General features: G+C 44.7%; 1 protein-coding gene across 1 annotated transcript; it reads right to left on the reverse strand.

The window, feature by feature from the left end:
* Window positions 1-1,509: 1,509 nt before the first annotated feature.
* On the reverse strand, window positions 1,510-7,823 carry acta2 (actin alpha 2, smooth muscle). Its single transcript, XM_038735874.1, has 9 exons — window positions 7,677-7,823; window positions 5,097-5,276; window positions 4,078-4,206; window positions 3,868-3,978; window positions 3,240-3,324; window positions 2,988-3,149; window positions 2,717-2,908; window positions 2,443-2,624; window positions 1,510-2,352 (listed from the first exon to the last, which is right to left on the reverse strand). The coding sequence occupies exons 2-9, from the start codon at window positions 5,223-5,225 to the stop codon at window positions 2,209-2,211; spliced, it is 1,134 nt and encodes a 377-aa protein (XP_038591802.1). The 5' UTR covers window positions 5,226-5,276; window positions 7,677-7,823; the 3' UTR covers window positions 1,510-2,208.
* Window positions 7,824-19,326: the final 11,503 nt, after the last annotated feature.

The raw sequence follows: 19,326 nt of genomic DNA on the forward strand, positions 1-19,326 counted from the left end.
ATTAAGTTTAGATTTCAAAGTAAAAGCCTGGTATTATTAGATATTTTTGTATATTTGTAAGTAGTTTCTTAAAGAGTTTTCATCTAACAAACTAGAAATAGAGCTTTTGTTTGGGACTTTATAGAGTTTGATTAAAACAATCAGTTTCAGTTCAATTTGAGTCTGTTTAATACATTATAGGTAATTATTTAAGTAAAATTGTTCTGTTCTTCAGGGTGGCAAGGTGGTGCACTGTCGCCTCACAGCAAGAAGGCCGTGGGTTCAAACCCCGGTTGCCCCGGCTTCCTCCCACCATCCAAAGACATGCAGGCTAGGTTAATTGGTTACCCTAAATTGTCCTTAGGTGTGAGCGTGAGTGGTTGTTCATCTATGTGTGGCCCTGCGATGGACTGGTGACCTGTCCAGGGTGGACCCTGCCTTGTGCCCAGCGCCCAGATTGGCTCCAGCGACCCTGTACGCAGGATAAGTGGTCTTCATTTATGGCAAATACATACACGGACAGTGACAATATGTTTAAGGTGTCACAAAGCTATAAGCTAACTATAGTTTGTTAGCCAATAATAAGTGCAATTACAGCTCCTCTCAGACATAAGTCATGGGACATCTACACCAGGGACGCTGGGGACATGTTACCACCACATTTTGAAAGCATTTGTTAAAAACGTTCTAAAAAACAGCAACGTGAAATGTTAACAAATGAAAACGCCTTTAGAAAAATTTGCACAGTAAGAAAACACATGCACTGCAATTTAAGTATAGCAGAAACAACTATGCATTGTTCAAAATTAGTAACTTAAGTTAATAAAAACCAAGCTACTGATTATAAAATGACCCGTAAACGTGCTGCGATCAGTAACTTGACCAAAGAGGAGGGAAGATTAAATCATGACTCAGCAGGGATGATATTAAATAAGTTTCTCTACAGGAGAAACAGATCTGAGAGCACCACAGATTTACATTCTGTTTAATTTATTTTTAAATGGCATCCTGCCGCTGAATTTTGTGTTTCCCTTTACGTAAACATTTCCACCATAAATTGGTGCAGAAAGATTCACCAGAATGCAGGAAATTAACTGTTTAATACTCTTTACTAAAAGAGTGTTCATATAATTCAGCTTTGAAGATTTCTTCAAAATAGTGTTAAAATATCTCACTTGTTCTCATGAAACCAGTACAGCGCATTGTCTCGTTTTGTGAGCTGAGTGTCTCGTCACACCTCTAAACGTTATGTCCAACCACCACTTTTCAACACAAAGTGACGCCCTTGCACTCAGCCTACAGCTGATCAATATTCATACCCTCTTCTCAAGTTGATTCTATTTCAAAATAAGAACACACTTATCCAATCAAACCTCTGGTGCAAACAAGTGTCTGGAAATATGTGGGATTTGTCGGAAATGCAGCTGAGGTTGAAGCACTGAAAGGGTTTAAAGTGTCTCGATGAAAAAACCCACAGAACTGATGTGAAGTGGACTGAACGACCTTGAAGTGAAGACACAAACACAGGTATCTTGTATGAGAGCTCTTTATTGTCGTCCTGGGGCGATCGTCTGTCACTTCCACGTTAATCACATCACACACTTTCACTTTGTTGCAGGGTTCTAATGCACCATGAGGGCACGCCTCACAGCTGTGACATCATCATACACTGTGTGACATCATCATACACTGTGTGAATGTGCTCTACTCCCCAACGACGGAAGATAACACCAGCGGGAAACATTCAAGCTTTATTCATCAAAAATAAAAACACACTTTCTGACAGTACCAACATGGAGGACGGAGGGGGCGGGGCCACAGCTGGAGAGAGGGGGAGGTGGGGGGTTAAAGATGGAGGACAAGCGCCACGTTCACAGTTTTAAGGTGAGCAGAGAGGGAGGATGTTTGAGCTGAAAATCTGCAGATTTTCTGATGGAAGTTCTGAATGGTTAAAAGTTCAGTTCAGCAAAAACATCAGGAAGACGACATCACTTCCTTTTTACCAGCTGTCTGCATAAAACACTGAACTAGGAAGAGATTTTTAGCATCTCCCTAAATACCAAAAAACATCACTGGCGTCCTGCCGCTGTCGTCCCCGTGTGGATGTCTCTGTGGAGCTGATCTGGGATCTGTTAGCTCGTGCTCAGTGAGGCTAAAATAAGACAGTGCTGGAAGGAAACCGAGGAGTGTGTGTGGGGGGGGGGAAGCTGGAGACCCAGGTGGAACTTTCTAGAAACACTTGCGGTGGACGATGGAGGGTCCGGCTTCGTCGTACTCCTGCTTGCTGATCCACATCTGCTGGAAGGTGGAGAGGGAGGCCAGGATGGAGCCGCCGATCCACACAGAGTACTTCCTCTCTGGGGGGGCGATGATCTGCAGGACAGGGGATGAAACCTTGGTATTAGTACTTTTAATGCAGTATTAGAGTATTAACGCAGTATTTGCTGGTATGGTGTGTCTGACCTTGATCTTCATGGTGCTGGGTGCCAGGGCCGTAATCTCTTTCTGCATGCGGTCTGCGATACCTGGGTACATGGTGGTTCCTCCGGACAGCACGTTGTTGGCGTACAGGTCCTTACGGATGTCTATGTCACACTTCATGATGCTGTTGTAGGTCGTCTCGTGGATACCTGCCGACTCCATACCTGCAGGGCAGAGATGGAGGTGAGCGGACGGGTAGACAGACAGACGGACAGACAGGTGGACAGACAGACAGTTGGACAGAGGGGTGTCTGACCAATGAAGGAGGGCTGGAAGAGTGTCTCGGGGCAGCGGAACCTCTCGTTGCCGATGGTGATGACCTGTCCATCAGGAAGTTCATAGCTCTTCTCCAGAGAGGACGAGGTGGCCGCCGTCCCCATCTCGTTCTCAAAGTCCAGAGCGACATAGCACAGCTTCTCCTTGATGTCCCGCACGATCTCTCTCTCCGCTGCAGAGACACCACACACACACGTTCAGATACGCTTCACGCCGCCACGACATCATACGAACACAAGGCGAGGTCATACCCGTGGTGACGAAGCTGTAGCCTCGCTCGGTCAGGATCTTCATGAGGTAGTCGGTGAGGTCACGACCAGCCAGGTCCAACCTCATGATGGCGTGAGGCAGAGCGTAACCCTCGTAGATCGGCACGTTGTGGGTTACGCCGTCCCCAGAGTCCAGGACGATACCTGGACAGACAGACAGGTAAGACAGAAGGATGAGACGGGTCGGTGCTGGATGAAGACGAGATGAACAGAGGAGGCAGAGTGTGGTCCAACCTGTGGTGCGGCCGGAGGCGTACAGAGACAGGACGGCCTGGATGGCCACGTACATGGCAGGAACGTTGAAGGTCTCGAACATGATCTACACACAAACATGAGTTTGATTAGTTCAGAAGCTGATCATCAATCAAACTGTGTCTGTAACATGAAGACCAACGTTCTCTCATGTTGTCAAAGCTAACTGCTGCTGTTTGTGCAAACTCTCAGAACTTTATTTTAAAGTGGAGAAAAGAGATGATGAAATATTTCAGTTTATCTGTCTTTAAGGAGTAATGTGAATCTCCAGAGTGATCAGTCCTGCACTGATCACTATTACTAAGCATTCATCTCTTCTTGCACCTGCAGGCAGAACTGAGGAAATACCTGCTCTCTAGCTGCTAACGATGTCACAGCGAGTCTCTGACTCTAAAATCTGTCTATCATCTGTTCAATATTGATGAGTGGAACTAAAATGATTTAAAATTTTAAATGATTTTGAAATGACTGTATCACATGATGTGATTTCTCCTATGTCTGGGCAGCGCACAGCGTCGTATCATGTGGTTTAGTGTTGAGTACTGCTGTGTACTGTAGTGTAGTGTGCGGTAGTATAATGCTGTGTGGTACTGCAGTTCTGCAGTAGTACCTGTGTCATCTTCTCCCTGTTGGCTTTGGGGTTGAGGGGAGCTTCAGTCAGCAGGGTGGGATGTTCCTCTGGAGCCACTCTCAGCTCGTTGTAGAACGAGTGATGCCAGATCTGACCAATCACAGAGCAGATAATGATCACAGTTACTGATCAGAATCATTGATAATAAGTTCACGAGGATAAAGAGGTGATTGAGTGTGAGTGAGAGACCTTCTCCATGTCGTCCCAGTTGGTGATGATTCCGTGTTCGATGGGATATTTCAGGGTCAGGATTCCTCTTTTACTCTGAGCCTCGTCCCCAACGTAGCTGTCCTTCTGCCCCATACCCACCATCACTCCCTGAGACAGACGGGCAGAGAGTGAGACAGGCCAGTGTCTGCATGACAGCATCATAAAGACCAGCGTTTCAAACATTTAAAGGTAGAATTTCTGTTTAGCCCTCCGCTAACTTGAATGGGGGTAAAGTAATAACCGTGCGGCTCTTCTAGACTTTCCAAATGTTATCGATGCTACCAAGCCGACCAATCACAGTTCTTGCTGTCTGAGTTGCCGCGACATGTTGTTACATTTTGGGGAGGTGCACGTCAGGCTACAGAGTAGGGTACAATGTAGGGTACAAGTTAGGGTACAGTGTAAGGTACGGCGTAGGGTAAAACGTAGGGCACAACTTAGGAATAAATCTCTCCAGCCTGAATACCGGTTAGGATACAATGTAGGGTACAGTGTAGGTTACGGAGTAGGGTACAGTGTAGGGTACGGAGTAGGGTACAGTGTAGGGTACGGGGTGAATCTACGGCCTAGATTTTCTTTAACTTGATCAATGGACCTCTGTCACCTCCTTTAAAAACTTCAGCACTCTGAACTACAGGTTGTCGGTGGTCCACGTGGTCCCTGCCAACCGAGACCAGAGTCAGGCCAAATCCACATGATCCCCAGCCTAGTCATGGACCTGAGGTCTCATGAGATCATTAAAGCTGCTAATAAGACAGCAGCTGGGAGTCTAGTCTAACGTGCTGATTCTGGCGAACAGATCAATACTCCTTAGTCTTTGTCAATTGATCAGGACATTATCGATCAGGAACTCTGTGGTCCGTCTCTCAAACACCTCAGACATTAACTTTTTCACTATTAATCAATCAATCTATACAATTGTGTGGATTCATTGATCATGTAAACAGTGGTAACATTAGCATTAGCCTGTCCCTGTGTGTGGACCAATCAGCTGTCACCTGGTGCCTGGGTCGGCCCACGATGGAGGGGAAGACGGCTCTGGGGGCGTCGTCTCCGGCGAACCCGGCCTTACACAGACCGGATCCATTGTCACAGACCAGCGCGGTGCTCTCCTCATCGTCACACATGACTGCAGGGGGCGCTGTGGGCGAGCAACAACACTACGACACCGAGTCACACTGTGGGAGAGAGAGCGCGAGGTGATTATTGGTTATTGATAGAGACAAACTGGTTTAACTGGTGAACCTGCAGCCTGGGCTGCTCACAGAGCACACTGCAGCCTGTCACAGCGGCGTCCACATACTTTTGGACACACAGTATAAACTACAGTACGGTCAATGAAACTACAACACCCAGCGTGGAGTTACAGGAAACATCTGATCCCCACCTTCAACATGCAAATCTCCAAAAAAGGAGTTGTGAGGTTTTCACGTGACAGCAGTGACATCACTCCCCCCCTCCTCCCCCCATAATGCAACACTACTGTCCTTTACTGAATGAACAACAAAGCACTCTGGGAAAACTTCCTAATTAGGTCATAAACCAGAGTCCTGCCTGTGCTTGGTATGCTCGCTCACCCTCTCTCTCTCTCTCTCCTTCCCTGTTTCCCCCATCTTACCCCGCCTCCCCCTCTTTCTCTCCCCCCCCCCTCCCCCCCCACCCACAGTGAGTCTCGACCATATTTAGTCATCACATATTGAATCACATATTAATCACATGTTGGCAGCAGCAGCCTGACACAACATGGGGCTCCCTTCACCCTCAGTTTTGTCTTCTCTCTCTCTCACATTAATTATATATTTTTTTGATAGTCAATCTTGAAAAAGACCTTTTTAAACGACCTTTTTAAATAAAAAAGCTCTGCTCCGGCTCGTTTAAATAACGGCTGTGTAACGTTTTGATGTGAGGATAGATTTCAATTATTATTAACATCTCTCAGACTCTGCCTGTCTGACTTCCTGTCTGAGGCTCTCAGCTGCGAGCCCATTGGTTCCTCCTGAAGATAAAAACTCCTCTCAAATATAAAGTTTCATGTTTAAAAAGGCATTTTACTAAACAAACTGGAGGAGATAGAGCATCTGTTGGGGACTACTTTCAGCGGCGGATAAATCCACATGTGCTGCTGTAGAGACATCAGGCTTAAAACATCACATCTAAAAGTTTAATTTTAAAACTTCACTTTATATCAGATAAAATTTGAAACGACAATAATAAAACTCAAGAAGAAGAAAAATGATTAAATAGAAAGTTATAACCGTCCCTTACTGAGTTACTTACTAAAATAAACCTATGATCATGTTGCTGCACTGATCAATAGTGCTGTCCCCTGCAAGCTGAACAGCATTAAAAATACTGTAGCTTCAGATCAGTAAGTCACCAGATAACCAAATAAGGACATTTTGACCATATAAAAATAATAAGATCTGTAGATCAGATCTCAAGATCTGTATTCCACTTTTCCTCCCAGAGCTTTCAGTCATGGTCAGAGTTCACTCACTCCAACCACTGATGAAGACCATGAGACGTGGCTGAAAGCTGCTGAAAAACCTCATCAGTCAATCTCATGTTAACATTTTTATCAAACTCAAGCTCAACGACCTTTTACATGTAAACAATCACACCAGGACGACAAAAGCAAACTGTTCCTCTGGGCTTCCGTACTTTAATTTGAAAATACAACAGTTAGCTTCTGTGTTTGTTAAAGGAAAACATGATCAATGTGATGTTATGATGGAGGCGGGGTTTGAATCTGCAAGCTTGCCTGCCAGTCAACACTCAGGGCAGAACACCTGTTGCACGTGCACTCATCAGACTAAGAACGGGCCCTAAAACCTCAGCAGGTCATGCACGAGATGAAGTTCCTCAGAGAACGTCAGAGGTTCTGATTCCCTGCAGCAGAAAACCCTCAACACTAAAAACACCAAAAACACAAGTGGAGTCTGGTGTGATTCCACAAACAAGTGCAACTCAACAGAGAGGACAATAAAAGTGGAGATGGAGGAGGAGGTGGAGGAGGAGGTAAAGGAGAACTTCTCTTCAGTTAAACTGAGAGAGGAGCAGGGGGGAGGAGGAAACAACTCTTTGTTTAGCTACACTGAGAGGAGAGGAGGTGAAAGAGGAGTTTTGCAGCAAAGACACTGAGCAGACAGAAGCAGGAAGAAAAGGAGGTGAGGAGGTGAGGGGAGGGGAGATGAAGAGTACTAAGAGAGGAGGTGCAGATAGGAGCATCAAAGAGGAGACAAGAAGAAATAATGCAGGAGTCAAAGAGAAGAAGAAAAGGAGATTGTAGAGAGGGCCGGAGAGGGGAGGAGGTGCAGGAGGAGGAAAGGCACTTTAGGAGCAGACAAAACATGGTGCAGGTTTTACACTAAAGAAGGGAGAGTGCAAAGAAGGAGGAGGAAGAGGAGGTGAAAAGTAAAAAGAGGAGAGGAGGTGTGCAGGCTTTAGGAGATAAGATTCTGAATTTAATGAGAAGGGAGGAGGTGAAGTGAGGGGGCTTTGAGGAGTGGGGAACAGAGGAGGGAAGGAGCAGAGAGGAGAGGTTGGGGAGGTGAAGCAGGAGGTGATGGAGGTCTTACCGTGGCAGTGCAGGGCCTGCTGGGATGTGAGGGGGGGCAGGACAGAAGTGAGAGCTGAACTGCTGCGACTGAGTTTATCAACCCTCCACCTCCTCCATCCATCCCTCCATCCCAAACATGGCCCGGCCTCCTCCCCTCCTCCCTCCTCCCTCTCTCCTTTGCTTGATTCCTTATAGGGCAGGCCCTGAGGGAAGCGGCCAATCAGACAGCTCACGGCGCCACCGGACTTTCTCTCATCATTCACTGCATTCCTCAGAGAGAGAGAGAGAGAGAGAGAGAGAGAGAGAGAGAGAGAGAGGAGGGTCCCCTAAATCAGCTGGTCCTGAGTTTGTGCCCCCCCCCCCCCCCAAGCCAGCAGGAGTTATTTAAACAGAAGCTAATTAACTAACGACCTCTCTAACCCAACAAAGAACAGTGCAGAACCTTGACCCTGTCCGGACTGAACGGAACCAGGCTGTCGAGACAAACCTGACACGCTCACTTTGTTCATCACAGGAAAATGAACCATGTGTGAAAAAGAGAAAACTGCTTCTCATAAATTACTGAGACCAAAAATAATCCAGGAGAACTTCCACACCTGCCAACATGTGAACTAGCTGCAGCTAAATCCACCCCTGCCAGCGCCCGAGGAGAACCAGAGGGACGCAGGTCTAAAAACAGTGTTATTGTTTGTTTCTTTGAATGTTTGCTGTTACTTTGGCAACATAAACATCTTTCTTTCTGCCAATAAAGATATTTCAGAAACAGACAGAGAGATGTGATGAATATAGAAGCATAAGAGAGCAACATTTAGAGGAATTCCAGATATCAAAGAACTTCAAGAAAACAATAAATAAAGAATAATCTGTCCCTCCGGGATTTTGCAGCAGCTTTTCAAAAAATGTTTGCTCTGAAATTGTGGAAATAAGTGAAAACTGCAAAAGTAGATATTTATAACTTTAGTATTGTAGCTGAATCATTAAACAGCCCCTCCAGGACTCGGCGGGCCTGACCCTGACCCTGACCCTGACCCTGACCCTGACCCTGACCCTGACCCTGCATATCTAAACCAGCTGACCTTGATTCTGTCCTGCAGCTGAACGGGAAGCAGCAGCCTGTGTCTCTCGACGTCCTCCATGAGTTTCTGACGTCCTCTCTCAAAGTGTTTGTCAGGAGACGGCTTCTGCTACTAGTTCTTCTTCTTCGTAAGTATCCACCATAGAGACAAAACACTCTCTGTACATTTACATTTACTCATCTGGCACACGCTTTTATCCAAAGCGACTTTTGAGAAACAACATACAAGCATCTTCAGAGCATCAAATACAGCACGAGATCTATAACTGACAATACTAGTTAGAGCTCATAGCACATATCACATCAATGGGGTAAATAACCAGCGGAAGTCAGTCAGTACAAAATAACTGTAAGGGGACAGAAGAAGAGGAAGTGATGTCAGAGGTGTTATCAGAGGAACTGTTCTCTGCAGAGTTTTCAGGAGCGTCTTGGAGTCAGAGAGGGACGCCACTGCTCTGATGGCGTGCGGCAGCTCGTTCCACCATCGTGGTGTCACAGATGAGAACAGAGACTGAGGTCGCTTTGTGTGAAGGGACGGCAGAGCCAGGCGGCGTTCGTTGGAGGAGCACAGCGGCCCAGAAGCAACGTGGGCTTGGATTATAGAGTTCAGGTAGGTAGAAATGTCTCATTCTAAGGTAATAAAAACATAATGGTTCAGTATGTAAGGCCTTTCTACATCACTGAGAACATAGTTATGGATATTTTATTGCATTTCTGTCCGTAGATCAGTATCACACACTGAACCTTTAAATACTCAAGCAAACTGAGGGAGAGAGAGGTTGAGAACAACAAGAGGAAACTAAAATATTAAAATATGTTAATAAATCATTAACAATATATTTATGTATAAAATTATCACAAATATCATGATCGTAGTTAAAAAGCAAGATATAACATATACTTTGTTTTTAGATTGTTTTCTCTCTTTTTTATGTCATTTTTATTGTTTGTGACTTTCTGCTTCGGGAACATGGTTGAACCTCAACGTTTGTGTTAATAAAGCTTATTGATTTGAGACAGTGGGACAGAGTGTCTTGTTCGGAGCATCTGGTGAAGGTCAGACAGTTTTAGGTGACAGTCTCACACCTCAGCCATCTCTGACATCCTGTCTCCATGTCCGACACTGAAACTCACACCTCCTGTCAGCCGTTAGCTTGCTAGCAGCTAGTCAGAGTCCATCCTGTTGTCAGCTGGTTCAGTTCATGACTACAGATTAAAGGTCTGGGCACTTCACCCTCTGACCTACTTCAGTTAAAGGTTCTGCAGCCTGACAGGAAGTGAGGCGGGGAGGTCATTATTATACACGAGTTGTTTTGTTTCCTCGTGGTCCAGTCCTGATCCAGGGTCTGGGATCTGCAGCTGTGTTTACTGTCAGCAGCCGGTCTGACGGCGTTGATGAGACCTCCATCTGACTCCTCGCTGCGCCTGTCAGCAGCTCGTCAGCCAATCACAGGTCAATCAGCAGCGTGAAGTCACAGCGTTCCAATCAAAACTTTTAATCAGAATCACTGGAGGAGCTGATCTCTCTGTGTCCTCAGTCCCCAGGACCGGGTTCTGACCCTGCAGCTGACTCAGACACATGTTTGAAACCTCCTGTGGCGTCTGGGTTTCCATTCTCAGCTGTGCCCCCCCATGAAGCCGTTACTGACTGATCTACACTCATCAGCAGCACGAACACGTCTCCTGTTACACTTCTGACCCGTCTGGTTAAACCGACCCAGGACGCCCGTCTGTCCCCGGAGAAGCAGCCAATCAGAGGCCTGATGCTCAGAGACTGAACTGAGACTGTGATGCAGCAGGATCATTAGAAATCAGCATCCTCCTGTCAGATCTGACAGCATCATGAAACCTGTAACTACAGCTGTCAAATACATGTGCAGAAGTGAAAACTGCAGGATTTCCCCCTTAAATGTACTGAGGTAGAAGTATAAGAAGTAGAACAGTACCTGATCGTACTGAATCAGAATACTTTGCTACAGATTCTCACATGGCACAAAAGGAATAGAAATAATAGTAGAAACTGGTAAGTAGAGTTTTGTAGATCACTATGTTCATATACAGTGAGGAAAATAAGTATTTGAACACCCTGCTATTTTGCAAGTTCTCCCACTTAGAAATCATGGAGGGGTCTGAAATTGTCATCGTAGGTGCATGTCCACTGTGAGAGAAATAATCTAAAAAATAATCCAGAAATCACAATGTATGATTTTTTAACTATTTATTTGTATGATACAGCTGCAAATAAGTATTTGAACACCTGTCTATCAGCTAGAATTCTGACTCTCAAAGACCTGTTAGTCTGCCTTCAAAATGTCCACCTCCACTCCATTTATTATCCTAAATCTCATTTCTGAAACTTAAAGCTGAACAAGTGAAATCTGCTCTTCCTCCCTCACCTCCTCATATGGCAGCATGTTGATTCACACACACACATTTACACCTAAGCGGCGAGCCAAAACAGTGACCGCATCAGTTTACATGATGTACAACACAATCCCCTTCTGAGGAGAGATCCCAGACTGTCCTGACCACACTAACACTAACACACACTAACACACTCACACTGGTCCCAGACTCATCCCCATGTTAGGGTGGCAGGAGATCCTGCAGCTTCAGGGTGCAGCTGAGATCTCAGGACACTTCTGCAGCCGACACACAGCGCTGCTATGAGCTAATTGCTAACATACTGATGTGTACGTATAACGTTCACCATCTTAGTTCAGCGTGTTAGCATGCTAACAGAAGTTAATTAGCAGCAAACAAAGTGGCCAAAGTGGCTCGGGTCACTGAACAGGGTGATGCCTTAATCTTTAAGTCTAATTTAAACTCCAGATGGGAACATACATGTAGTCCCTTTCACAGACCACAACCAACAGCTTGTGGTTCTCTGCAGACCTCCGGACCCTCACTCCCAGTGTTTACTTTACTTTATCTCTTCTTCCTCACTCTGATGAGGTATTAGTTACTGGGAACTACCTGATCCCTCAGTATGGGTGTGTGCTTTGTCATTTCTACGCTGATGACACACAGATTTACTTATGTTAGGCCTAATGACTTCTCAAACCTGACTCTCCCCACATCAGGTCTCCTCCAACACCTAGATCCATGAGTAGAAAAGCCTCCTCCAGAAACTTGGCATCGTTTTCAACAACCAACTGAAATTTGCTGAACGTGTCCAGACAGTCACTCAGTCCTGCTGTTTTCACCTGAGAAGCATTCTGAAGATACGCCTCTAATTTCTTTCCATCAGTTGGAGATGGTCTTCCTGCCTTTGTGTCCTCCCGCCTTGACTTCTGTGATGCTCTTTATTCCTGCCTGAGCCAAGACACTGCAGTTACAGTCAGTCCAAAACTCTGCAGCAAGACTCACTAAGACCCCATATCCCTCTCACATCACCCTGAACCTGATGCCGCTGCACTGGCTGCTGGTTAAATTTAGGCTTTAAGATCTCCCGCCTCATCAATAAGGCGCTAAATAATCTGGCTCCAGAGTATTTAAATAAGGCCCCATGACTCTTCTCAGCCCCTCAGGTCCCCTGACTAAAGCCTAGCTAGTTAAACCTCGCTCTAAACTAAAAACACAAGGAGACATTTTCTCTCCTTGGTCTCTTTAGTATTTACTGTATCTAATATTTACTGCAGGACGGTCTCCCCCCTGGTTGACGGAGTCAGGTCAGTTAACTCTCTCAGATGCTTTAAGTCACAGCTGAAGACTCATCTTCTTCTTTCTATTGTTATTTTCTATATTTCTATATTTTTTAACCTTTATTTATTCAGGGAGGAAGACCCTGATCACATTCACACCTGGAAGCTGCCCAGAACAACCACAGCCTGTTGAGGTTATGGGAGGGCAAGCACTGTTTGGTTTACTTTTCACACACAGATTTTATCCTGCCAGACTGGGATTTGGACCAGCGAACTCCCGGTCACAAGCTTGCTTCTCTAACCTCTGGGCCACCACTGTCTCTGTGAAGCACTTTGGTTTGGAAAGGTGTTGTATAAATAAACTTTTGTTTCCTTACTTCGGTTTGACCTCTGACCCTCTAAGTAAAGCCTTTATTGATCCTCCTCACTCAGTGTGAAAAATGTGTGTACCCGGGTTTTTATACTCTGGCTCTTAGTGAAACTTGCTGCAGTCTGGTCTCCGTCCTCGACAGCAGCTGAGCCTGTTGAGCTAAACCCGGCCCGTTCTACCAGCAGTCTTCTTCAACACAGCATGATGTTCATTTAGTAAATTATGGTCCCATTTAGAGGAACAGAGACCAGGAAGCAGGGGAGTCTTTAGGGCGGGGCTACAAGCTGACTGACAAGTCGCTACCATGGCGACCTGTCAATCAGGATAGAGGCGACTCGTATCTGCTGCTCTGTGAACATTTAACCAGCGCCGGCTGCTCATTTTTCAGTAAGTATGTTTGTCGCTAGCCAAAATTAGCATCCCAGCTAATATCACAGATAACATGAATTACAGACGCACCTTGCTAACCAAGATAGCTAGCTCCACCCTCTGGTCTTATCAGAAGGATTAGAAAGAGTCTGTGTGAACCTTCAGTCTCTCCACTGAAACTGAAGTGGTTCAGGTTTCTTTACTTTAAACACAGGCAGTACACAGTGTACTGCAGATAAAACACAATAAAAGTAAAAGTACTCAGGTGGGAAACGATCTTCTGCTCACCGTGGAGTCAGATTCTGGACCTCAGTGCAGCCATTGATCAGAGCGCAGTCCTCGATCGATCGGGCAGAAACATCCTGATATGCATAAACTTTTGTTAGAGTTTTATTATTTTGCTTGACATGTTTACATGAACTTCCTTTTCCTATGTTCAGTTTGAATGTTTCCAGAAATGCAGTTTGAATGATGGTGTGATCATAACCTAAATAACACTCATTGATAAAAATAAATGCAAACATTTCCATCTATTATTTATTTCAGTTTAGTCTTGGCACATGTTTAATAATATACCTGTTGTTACGGTGCAAAGAAAATGTTTGGTTTAGAAGATATGTCCTTCCACTGAGATTTTCTCAGTGCGTCTCATGACCACGCAGAGTGTGGTGAGAAGGATTTCGGAGACCAGAATGTGCTTGTAAACTGCTGCCTGTCGTGTAGATTCACCTCCATAAGCACAAAAAGGCATCAAAGTGTAGCCACATGCCTTTTCTCTCTCAAAATGGTAAAATCTTCCTCAGTGGAGTTTTTTGATTTTCTTAATTGATAGGAAACTCACAGTCGTGGTCAGCAGTAAATGCACTAATGAGTGAAAAGAAAAGTATTTGACATTCAAATCTGAGCTGCTGGGGTTTTCTGTTTTTTCCTGTCACACATCTGCAGTCAGTGTGTGTGTGTGTGGGGGGGGGGGGACCCATCCATCTCCTTAAAAAGACAAACACAGCCGGGCGGAGGGTGGAGGCCGGGAAGAAGAATGTTTCTGTTTCTCTGTGTTGAGTCTGTCAGGAGGAAGCTCAGTGTGACGCAGCCACACATCTGGACCTGGATCAGCAGGAAACTACCACTAAAGTACTTCAGCAGGTACCACAGTAGTACCAGTTGTATCACAGTACTTCAGCAGGTACCACAGTACTTCATCAGGTACCACAGTAGTACCAGTTGTATCACAGTACTTCATCAGGTACCACAGTACTTCAGCAGGTACCACAGTAGTACCGGTTGTATCACAGTACTTCATCAGGTACCACAGTACTTCAGCAGGTACCACAGTAGTACCAGTTGTATCACAGTACTTCATCAGGTACCACAGTACTTCATCAGGTACCACAGTAGTACCAGTTGTACCACAGTACTTCATCAGGTACCACAGTACTTCAGCAGGTACCACAGTACTTCAGCAGGTACCACAGTAGTACCAGTTGTATCACAGTACTTGATATCTGTACGGTGGTAAAATGTCTTCTGGCACATTTTCCTAAACGTGCAGTTTATTGTAGATAAAGATTTTATGACGATGCAAAACATCTAGATAAAATATCAGTTTTTAAAATTGAAGCTAAATAAAAAAACAAAAACATTTATGATGGACAGCCAGACCATCAATCGATGAGTCAGGAAACTGATCGACAAACAAAAAGAAGGAATTCTGCTTCTTTGACAATAAAGTTGAAGCCTGTGAAGACTCCCAGGGTGCATTTCACTAACAAACAATGCCAATCACAGAGCTTGAAATTAACGGTGAGCTGAAGCTAAAAATGACACTTTGTAGAAACTTGACACATTTAGCTTCTTCTCCGGTCACTGAGGCTCATGGGTATCGTAGTATTCAGCAGGAGGAATGCGACTCAGCGTGATGAGAGAGTCTCTCCGGTACCAGTTCTCCAGCAGGTTCTCCTTAAAAGGAAACTTTACTACGAGGGAAACAAAACTTCCTGCTGCAGAGACTCCGCCCACCTCACTTCACTCTGAAACATTCAGAAGGAGCAGAATCAGAACAGATCACAGAACATAAAAACAGACAGCAGGCCTGACTGTGTCTTTAACTCCAAAAAAGGAAGCAGGTCAGTAAATAAGAGGAGCCTCCTCCTCCTCCTCCTCCTCCTCCTCCTCGTCTCATGTAAGGAGAGGAAAGACGTTGGGCGTGGTCTGTCTCCTCGTACACACTGGGTACAGTAGTATTTCTCAGTGTGAGTGGTGTCCTTCAGCATGTCCTTGTTTAGTTGTACAGTGTTCATCTCCTCCTCCGCCCCTCTTGCACCGCGGCCTTCATAGCTTCATTCCACACTCCGTTATTCCAGCCACTTATTTCCACTCTCACTTCTCGTGCATCCATCTGTGCACGCGACTACAAACATCCGCCCGCCGTCTGTCAGCTTGTGCCGAATGTTTGATTCATTTCAGATGAAACTGACATTAAACCACATGTGTGTGCATCTGACACTGAGATGCATACTTCTATCACATCCATCATGTATCCAACAGCTCCTGCAACATGTTAAAGGCAGCTCCAGACAGCTGAGGTTTGTAAACTAGTCTGTAGCTGGAGTCAGCTGAATGAGGCCAGTTACACATGACAAGTATAATTGATGCACGAGCTCTGATGATATTTTTATAAATCTTAAATATTTACTTGTTAAGAACTGTGAAAAAGGTTTGTAATGATGAGAGTTTGAGTATCAGCAGGTTCCCTCAGCTCTTCAGGTTCAAGAGAGAACAACACTCAGTGATTTTCACTGAAATCATTTTAATTTCAGCATTTTAAAGTCACATTGTTGTGTTTAAGGTGCTGCAGTAACAACACCGTCAACACAATTCATGCAACAAAGAGTTGAACAAATATTTAATTGAAAAATGCATTTAAACACGAGCTGGCCCTGCTGCAGGTGTGTTCCTGTGTCTTTTTGTGGAGACGCACAGCCCTGTGAACATGTTCTGCAGCCTCACTGTGTAACTTGTGTCTGTGAGTGTACGTGGCCCATTTTATCTGCTGCTTTAGTTAAAAACCTAAAATTACTATTTTCACAAAGATTTAAAGTTTCTTTACAGATTTGAACTTCTGCTTTGTTGGTCAGCTTTCTTATAATTGTTTTATCACCCTTATTAGCAGCGTTGGGAGTAACACATCACAAAAGTAACACAGTTACAGTTATGTATTGCCGTAATATAACGCATTACTAAAAAAATCAGTAATATTATATCTGTTATGGCGCTTTTCCATCACCAGGACCAGCTCAACTCGCCTCGACTCGACTCTACTCACCTCAACTCGGTTTGGCCGTCCTTGCAGATAGTACCCAGAGATAGTACCCCTCAATGTAGCTGGTTGTCATAGCGACGCCACACACAACTGCCGCGACTCAATGTAACACACACACCAGTGACCCACACAGCTGTCTCTGGATTTAAGTTAAAACGTTTCAACATGCTGCTGTACCTCGTTCGTAAATGCGAACAGCATCTTTCTCAATGGGGACACGATTCGTCGTATTTCACCCCCCCACCCCCATTAAACAGCATTAAACAGCAGTCAAAGTAACTTAAAATAATGCAGAAGTAGCGTAAAGCGTTACAATCCAGAGACAGTAATATTGTAATATAACTAATTACTCTAATGACAGTAACTAGTAATCTCTAATGTATAACATTTGGTAGTAACTTGCCCAACACTGCTTATTAGTGAGTGAAAGTTACTGTCAGGCTCACTGACCTCACTCTGATGTACTTCCTGTAACACTCGGCCCCGCCCACCATAGCAACATCAGCAATGCCAGATCAATAATTGTGATTGGCTGTAAAATGTTAAAGCATTTTGAAGCTGTATTTTTGCAGACGGCACCCAAGTTTATCTATTTGGGAACACGACACTCAAATATCTGCAGCTGAAGTTCAGTAAAATTTGACCTGCTGTTCTCACCAGCATGTTTCCTGTGTTTGATTCAACATTTTATACACTTTATATTATAAAGTAATATTACAGTTTATGTTTCACAGCAGCTTTCTTCAGTCAGTGTGTGGAGGAAGAGGACAACTCCACCTGCTTCACCTCCATCCATTCACACACACACACACACACACACACACACACACACACACACACACACACACACACTCCTCCTGGACTTTGACCGAAAATGGGAAAACAGCTGGACTCCTTACAGGGACGTCTGAAACTGTTTCTGATTGGCCGACTAACATCAACACACAGCGAGCTGCTCACAACCAGCTCAGGAATGTGTGTGTTACTGTGTGTGTTCGGACATTTCTCTGTTTAAGGCCACAGGAGCCCGGCGGTGGAAGAAGTACTCAGATCTGTTGTAATACTATAGTGTCCAAAACTTCAAAGTTTTACTTCAGTGACACTAAAGCATTAGCATCAAAAGTAAAAGTACTCATTATGCAAAATAATGATAATATATGTTATATTATTGGATTATAATTACTGATGCGTTCATGTGTTCATCACTTTAATGTTGTGAAGGTGGAGCTACTTTTATTTCTTTATGTTCAGGTTTGTGAATTTCCCCCCCAGACTAATAAAGTTTTCATTAGCTGATTACATTTTGTTTTAATAATCTGAGCTGTTAGATAACTGTAGTGAAGTAAAAAGTGTAATATTTCCTCCGAGGGAGAAGTAGGAAGTACCAGAAAATGGAAATACTCAAGTACAAGTAACTTAAGTACAGCACTTGAAGAAATGTACTTAAGTCGTGTTTCGACCAAAAGTACCAGGAACTTTTCAGTCCCCAGATCTCTTTTCAAGGAACTAAAAGGTTCCTTCAGCCCTCTGTTGTGTGCGTTTCCACCGCGGTCTAAAGACCTGCGAAGATCAGGCAGATTAACCAGCTGATGTAGGCTGTAGGCCTGCACGGCGTACAAAGTGACGCACAGGCATCGTTATTTGTAACCACTGTCCATGAGAAACATTTATAAATGAACATCAGATTTCATGGACTATAATGAAATACTAAAGGCTATGCGTGACCATTAAAGCAGCTTTTTTGTGTGAGAGAATAATGAAGAAACGATAAAGTTTGTTAGACATTTAATATAAAATGGATAAAACCATCAAGTTCTTAAAATAACTCCAGCACAGAGAAAGCAGCACAAAAATAAAGTGGCAGTTTGGAAGGTTATTAAAACATTTCCAGCCGGCAAGAGCTGCAGATCAGCTGCAGCACTCACGTCTGTGTCTGCCTGCATCGCAAGGAACCGGATGTTTAACAAGCTTACCTGCTGTAATCAGCTGTTCCGCTTGTTTTGGAAAGGAGACTTCAGCTCTGTGGAAAAACTTCAAACAACAACTCAGGAACCAGTATTTAGCTTAACTCCATCAGCTGTTCGCTGTAAACACACCGCTGCACACTGGCTGCTGTTTCCCAGCAACACATTTAATGCCGACGTTCCACGAGACTCGTGTGGCTCTCTGACTGTTGATGTGGTTTATTGGTTTGCAAACAATAGTGGAAAAGAGAGGAGCAGCAGCAGAAAAACAGCCGACATGCTGATTTAAAGCCAGTAGCCTCTACTCGCCCATTCAGAAATTCACTGCAAGGCAAGCCCCCCCGCCAAAAGTACCGGTACTTTCGGCGAACAGGGACATTTTGGGGGGTAAAATAAAGACTGCAGAACTACATTTACAACTGGTGGAGTTCCTGCAACGGTTCCTAGTTCCTTTGGTCAAAACGCTGCTTTAATTAATTAATTAATTAAATTTCCACCACTGCAGGAGACCCTTGTGCAGGAACCAATCACAGCCGGGGAGACTCTGCTGCAGGAACCAATCACATCCGGGCAGACCAGCGGGACCCTGGGTGATCTGGGGCGAGTTCAATCTCAAAACGTTTAGCACCGGTTTGCAACATTTTCAGATTGAACGACATGTTTCCTTGCAACGTTCCGCAACGGGCTTCCAGGTGTGTTTTCTCCTGTTTGGGGGGCGTGTCTCAGTTGCAAAAAGTTTTTAAACACAACGGTGTTAAAAACAGCAGGGTGTTCAAGGAACCACTGTTTCCATTGACAAAAACGTTTTGCTACGTTTTGTCGGTGCTGAACTCGCCCCTGGTCTATGATCAGCAGAGACGCAGAAAGTGTAACTGAAGGGGCTTAAAATCTGGACTAATCACTAATCACACCCACCTTCCTCACAACT

This window comes from Micropterus salmoides, unplaced genomic scaffold (genome assembly GCF_014851395.1).
Source record: "Micropterus salmoides isolate LMB-PRFRI ecotype aquatic unplaced genomic scaffold, ASM1485139v1 Ms_hic_scaffold_21, whole genome shotgun sequence".
NCBI classification, from domain to species: Eukaryota; Metazoa; Chordata; class Actinopteri; order Centrarchiformes; family Centrarchidae; genus Micropterus; species Micropterus salmoides.